Source organism: Myxocyprinus asiaticus, chromosome 29, assembly GCF_019703515.2.
Source record: "Myxocyprinus asiaticus isolate MX2 ecotype Aquarium Trade chromosome 29, UBuf_Myxa_2, whole genome shotgun sequence".
Lineage (NCBI taxonomy): Eukaryota > Metazoa > Chordata > Actinopteri > Cypriniformes > Catostomidae > Myxocyprinus > Myxocyprinus asiaticus.
In genome coordinates, this window is record NC_059372.1 from 14,898,932 (window position 1) to 14,905,784 (window position 6,853).

Here is a 6,853-nt window from a genome sequence, read left to right on the forward strand (position 1 = left end):
ATAGCATAAGCATTGTCAGGCCATTAGACTTAGAGTGATAAACACCTGCTATTAACCTGCTTCTGGTATTAGTTGTCTGGCAGGGCTCAAGCCAAGCACATTTCAATCAAGGGCATTAATTCAGTATATGAAGCAAATGCAATTCATTACTTAAAAATCTGCTTATGCATGTTAGAAGTATTTGGTTTGAAATAATGGGAATTTTAAATATAAACATGAAACTGAAGTGACCCAACCCTTCTGTCTTGCCTTATCCAGTGTTGTGGGACCCAGTTGGATCTCAGTAATCTTTCCCTGGAGGGCATCGCTGTCCTCAACATTCCCAGCATGCACGGCGGGTCCAACCTGTGGGGTGAAGCCAAAAAGACTGACAAAGCTGACCAGGACTTGCCTGATGTCATAGTTGACCCTGAAATCTTAAAAGTGAGCCCACAAGGTAGGTTGGCTTTTATACCAGGATAAACTGTCAAAAGGGTCATATCATGAGGAATCAAATTGGTCTTTAGAGATAAGAGTTCATCGTACGATGAAAACAGACTGTAACTTTCAAAGCTCAAAACCTCCCCAGTCCAAAAATGCCACCAATTGAACCCAAGCTGCAAAAACTGGTCATTCTGAAATCACTGGAAATTCTGATGTCAGAAACCCAAATTAATTTACGCTTAACCGCCCACATTTACATGTCAGCAACACCTATTAGGTGTTTCATCAACTTGATCTGTCCAGTCACTGTGAGGTAATAAGGAGAAACTAGATAGATATTATTATACCTAAACACCAGAATAACTCATTAGATTGAAATGTGGATAAGTCAGTCAAGCCTTGTGCTGCTGTGCATATCTTTCTGGAGGATCACAGCAATGTTAAGAAAGAAGTGGCTGAAGTTTGTTTAAAAAGGTCCTCTGTCAGTATGATCTTAACAGTTTGTGGCACATTTCAGCGTGGATTGTTTTGAGAACCTGTCACAATGTAATGCAGATTTTGCAGAGGCAGCTATTGAAGGACGGGACAGTGCATACTGTATTTAGCACAAGTACAGCAGAGTGCTATTACTCACTTCACATGCAAAAAAGGGAATTTACATAGCACAAGGTGGTGGACATGGCTTCTCCTCTTTAAACACCCCCCCCCCCCTCCCCCGCCAGAAACGGCATTGTACATAGTTACGTTTTAAAGGCACAGCAGCAAAAACCAACCTGTTTCATTCTAAGAGTCAAAGACAGGGTGGAAAATGGTCATGAAAAACAGAATTATGACTGTTGGTACCAAAAATTAAATTGTAAGTGGACCTAAGGGGGGGAAAATACAGTAAATAACAAAAATGTATGACCTCTTTAATTCTGAAGTTATCCATAAAATGTCTCTCCCTCCAAACAGACATGAGCGATAAGCGTCTGGAGTTGGTGGGTTTGGAAGGAGCCATGGAGATGGGACAGATATACACAGGGCTGAAAAGTGCAGTCCGACTTGCCAAAACATCTCAAATTACCATCAGGTGAGTCCAACAGTTTTAGGGTGCCGCTAGTTAAAGAGAGAGTTCACCAAAAATGAAAATTCTCTCATCATTTACTCACCCCCAGATGTATGTGACTTACTTTCTTCTGCTGAACACAAACATTTTTAGAAGAATATCTCAGCTCTGTAAGTCCATACAATGCAAGTGAATTGTCCAAGAAATTTGAAGGACCCAAAAGCACATAAAGGCAGCATAAAAGTAATCCATAAGACTCCAGTGGTTTAATCAATGTCTTCAGAAGTGATATGTTAGGTGTGGGTCAGAAATAGATCAATATTTATGTTCTGTTTTACTATAAATTCTCCTTCCTGCCCAGTAGGTGGCGATATGCACAAAGAATATGAATCGACAAAAACAAAAGAATAATGTGAAAGTGAAAGTGGAGATTTATTGTAAAAAGTGACTTAAATATTGATCTGTTTCTCACCTACACCTATCATATAATTTCTGAAGATATGGGTTTAACTACTGGAGTCATATGGATTACTTTTAGGCTGCCTTCATATGCTTTTTGGACCTTCAAAGTTCTGGTCACCATTCACTTGTATTGTATGGACCTACAGAGCTGAAATATTCTTCTTATAATCTTTGTTTGTGTTCAGCAGAAGAAAGTCATTCATCTGGGATGGTGTGAGTAAATGATGAGAGAATTAAAAATTTGGTTTAACTGTTTCTTTAAGTAGCCTGGTGGGGATAAACCAGCACACCAGCAACCCCAAAACACATGTTGGACCTTGACACAGGTTTGTAACTGTGTCTATTGTTGCATGTTGGACAGATGTCAAATGGGACCAAGGTAAATTCCAAGGTCGTTTCAGAGACAGAACAAACTGTTACACTTTGATATAACATTACAAAGACAAAACATTTTTAATAATGTGCAGCAATGAATTGTGCACAATAAGGCCAGGAACATTCATTAAAACTGTTACAATTTTTGACTTTAACAAGCCCATATTGGCACAATCAAGCCAAGACATGCTCAGACATGTCCATCACTGTCTGTTACACTACATTCTCTGCATTTACACTAACACTATTCACATTTTATTCAAAGGTAAAATGTTCAATTTGCATTCCATTAATTCTTTTGTCATGAAGTAGGGGGGTTATCAGATGGTCAACTTGTTCTGTGTCAACCATTATTGACTCGTATGCTGGCAATGTGCTTATTCATCCAAGCAATTGTCCATTATATGAGATGATTCATTTATTATTCTTCCTGTTTCTTCTTGCTAATTGTTGTTATTAAAAAATGCACATTTAATTATAGGACAAAAAAGCCGCTGCCCATGCAGATTGATGGAGAGCCGTGGATGCAGCCACCTTGTACCGTAAGTGTACACCACTTTCAAAACATTGCCTTAAATAATCACTCTAAATGTCAACCAAAAATCATAATTTAAAGAAATATTCTGGGTTCAACACAAGTTAAGGTCAATCGACAGCATTTGTGGCATAATATTGATTACCACAAAAATGTATTTTGACTTGTCCCTCCTTTTCTTAAAAAAAAAATAAATAAATAATCTGGGTTACAGTGAGGCACTTACAATGGCACTTGAATGGCCACAAGACATGCACGTTAACATGATTTTAATGTGATAAAATCGCTTACATACCTTTTTTGTGTAAAGTTAACGCCAATTTTACAACTTCGTAGCCATTGTGATGTACTGTCAACAAACCCTTAAACCCTAAAAAAAAAACCCAGCTCAAACAATACATGAGTTTTAACAGAAGAATGAATGTAAGTGCTTTTATAAAATTATGAGCTTCACTTTTCTCCCATTAAACTCTCCAAAAATTGGCTCCATTTACTTCCATTGTAAGTGCCTCACTGTAACTTTGAGTTTTGCCTTTTCTTTTTTAGAGAAAAGGGGACGAGTCAAAATAATTTTTTGTGGTAATCAACATTGTGCCACAAATGCTGCAGATTAAGCTTAACTTGTATTGAACCTGGAATATTCCTTTAACTGAAACAAGGCTGTTTTGCTGTCAGTTGTACACTCAACACTGCCTCCTGATTTTTCACCTTTTAATTTCTACTAAGATAAACAGAAATGTCACCATAAAGTGAGATATGTATAAAGATGTAACTTCTTATCTTGTTTATCCATTTTTTTTTCTTCTTCCTTAGATTCACATAACACATAAGAACCAAGCCAGTATGCTAATGGGCCCTCCAGCCAAATCTTCTGGCTTTTTCAACATGAAATAGAGTTTGCCCATGCCTGAACAAAGCTATGGATGGTCCAGTTTGCTTCAAAATTCTGTATACATTAACAAGGACACTGAAGCCGATGCCTGTTTTCAGCCAAAATGCCAATTTGTATTTCTGCTTATTAAGGTTTCAGCTTTTATTCAAACCCTTAGGAGATTATCCTTACATAAGTTTGTGTTTTTAAAACTGATCTCTTCACACTAGCCTACCTTAACGCCAACTGTGCATCAAATGTGCACTCTTGAAAGAAATATAGTTACTGTATCTTATACAGTAGGTCATGCAATTTTTGCATGCATTTTTGCTGTGATATCATGTGCACAGTTCATTCCAAGTAAATAAGATGGATATTTGTTTTAAGGTTATGTAGATATGCATAAAAATATGCTTCGCTCCAAAGCATCCATTGTATGGGTTGTGATGCTAAGGGTTGATGTAGAATATGCTCAGTAGCTTTGTAGTATAGGTGATTTAAACAGATCTGAGCTAAATCTGCACAGCAGGAACACTGCTTGTTTTTATTATATTGTAAATCTTCTCTGGCCACTGCAGTTACTAATCATTATGTATGTTTAATCCAGATTAAACCAGGCTAAACAAGGTGCCAATGTGCTTTTTGCCAGAATAATGACTAGCGTTAGTAAATGAAATTCCAAAGAGCTTTTTGACACATCTAATTTATTTTCTGTTTTAAACGGTTTACACCTAAAATAGTAGGTGTAATGTTTAGAGTACATATTGAAACTAAATCAAAAGTATAATTTCATTAGGTTATTTTCATTGTATCCAGATTGTATTGAGTTAGTTCGGTGAGACTGTTTTTGCACTGATTTGCATGGAGTGATAGTTCATGAAAAGTCATTCTATTGTATTTAGGGTGCTATCGCTCCTTAATATCTAATCATTAAATGGACAAAATGGTAAAGTCCAGATAGCACATTGCACACATCTGTTATTAATCATTGATTAAGTTTGCTTGTATATAACATTTTTGGCACTCTAACAGGCTTTTTAATTTTACGCCGCTACTGAGAATGTAGAGAATCTCTTAATTTTGTGAATTTGTCTGAATAAACATTTTAATGTTTACTGATTTGCCTCGAGTCTTTGTTTTGGTAGGACCGCATATAAGCACTAGGGGGCGCCATTAGACTGAAATAATTTTGCACCAGCATAATCAATCCAGTTGATGTGATATGGATTAAATTAATTTGTAACGTCGGTTCAAGTGGCTTTCATTGCCTTATTGAAGAATTCAATATATTAGTTTGTGTTCCTATTACCAAAACTATTAATTAGGATAAAAGTCCACTTAAAGTTCATATCATTTCTTAAAACAGCTAACATTTGCTAATTCTTTTTTCACTACTTTTAAAATACTTTTTGTGCAAATACTTTTAACTAAACAAAAAAATGTAACTGAAAATATTTTAGGTAGGGTGTGCCTACAAGGTTACGGACTGATCTTTAAAGGAATATTCCGAGTTCAATGCAAGTTAAGCTTTTCTGACACTACACTCAAAGCAATTTACACAGTGAATAGGGGACTCTCCTCAACCACCACCAGCGTGCAGCATCCACCTGGATGATGCAACAGCAGCCATAGTGCTCCAGTACACTCAACACACACCAGCTATTGGTGGAGAGGAGAGAGTGGAGTGATAGAGCCAATTAATGGATGGGGATTATTAGGAAGCCATGATTGATAAGGGCCAATGGGGGGAATTTGGCCAGGACACCGGGGTTACACCCCTACCCTTAAAATACTATTTCAAACGTTTAGCCACAAGACATAAACACAATTTGTGTAAACAAGATTTTAGTGTGATAAAATGTCTTACTGACCTTTTCTGTGTAAAGTTATAGCCAATTTTACAACTTCGTTGCCATGAGGATGCAATGACAACAAACCTCATGATTACAATTTAAACAACTTCACAGCTCGAATAATACATGAGTTTTAAAATAAAAATGAATGTAAGTGCTTTTATAAAATTATAAGCTTCACATTTCTGCCTTTAAACCCTACAAGAATTGTCCCCATTCACTTCCATTGTAGATGCCTCACTGTAACCTCGATTTTTGTTTTTTTGTTTTTCTTTTCTTTTTTTTCAGAAAAGGACAGATGAGTCGAAATATTTTTTTTATTTTTTATTTTTTTGTGGCAATCAACATTATGCCACAAATACTGTCGATTGAGCTTAACTTGATTTGAACCTGTAATATTCCTTTAATAGCATAAGGCTTTTGGTATTTAACTAATTTTAAGTTAACCCTTGTGCGACCTTAGGGAAATTTTTGTCTTTTTCATTTTTGTTTATTCAATCATTTTGGCTGTGATATGTGTATTTTGGGGGGAATTTTGATATTTCAACCTCAGTTCCTATAATGCATCTATAATACACAATGTACACAAAATAGTTACACTCAGGACATTAAGGACAAAAATGTCCCCATTGAAACCCATTAATCTGCAATATTTGATCCCAGTGCCATTAAAGCATAAAATCATGAATTCTATGATATTATGCTTTCATTCCGGAGTCCAGGCTTCAAAATTTTTATTTGTATATTTTCCACCAGATGGCGCCATTTTTCTCATGTTTAGCCTATGGAGCAAATACATGCTTTTTTCCTATTTTCTGTTTGCTGTATTATAGAGCACTGCAGGCCAGTTGAATAAATGATGCAGCTAAAATTGTGTGGGTGTGTTGGTATGGATGTCAGAGTGTGTTTTGTATGTGTGTGTGTGTGTGTGTAAAAAACAACAGTGGCATTATGTAAACAAACTGGCATTAAAAGGGTTAAAATCCTGAAAATGAATGAATATTTGGTAGTTATTAGGACTGATGTTGGTTAAAAAAATCTAAGTCAGTGAAAGTGGAAAATATTACTAATAAAGAATATTTTTATGGCAGTTTTTTGACACTTTTGTCCTCTAAGGTACTGAGTGTGAGTTTTATTTATTTTTTAATCTGACACTGCACAAATAATAATAATGCATCAAATTCAATGTTGTTGCTAATCATTGACATATCCCAGACTGTGATAATCCAACAAAATAAATAAATTAAAATTCCCTTAGCATTTAGTGTATGTAAAATAAGTCATTT

The 6,853-nt window shown here is 35.8% G+C and overlaps 1 protein-coding gene across 2 annotated transcripts in view; it reads left to right on the plus strand.

The window, feature by feature from the left end:
• Window positions 1-4,829, plus strand: part of LOC127420447 (diacylglycerol kinase alpha-like) — a 49,135-nt gene extending 44,306 nt beyond the window's left edge. For both annotated transcript variants that reach the window (XM_051662746.1, XM_051662747.1), the window contains 4 exons: window positions 259-436; window positions 1,378-1,495; window positions 2,790-2,850; window positions 3,657-4,829. In XM_051662746.1, the coding sequence (XP_051518706.1) occupies window positions 259-436; window positions 1,378-1,495; window positions 2,790-2,850; window positions 3,657-3,737 (438 nt within the window). In that variant the 3' untranslated portion in view covers window positions 3,738-4,829. The remainder of the gene's footprint in view (window positions 1-258; window positions 437-1,377; window positions 1,496-2,789; window positions 2,851-3,656) is intronic.
• Window positions 4,830-6,853: the final 2,024 nt, after the last annotated feature.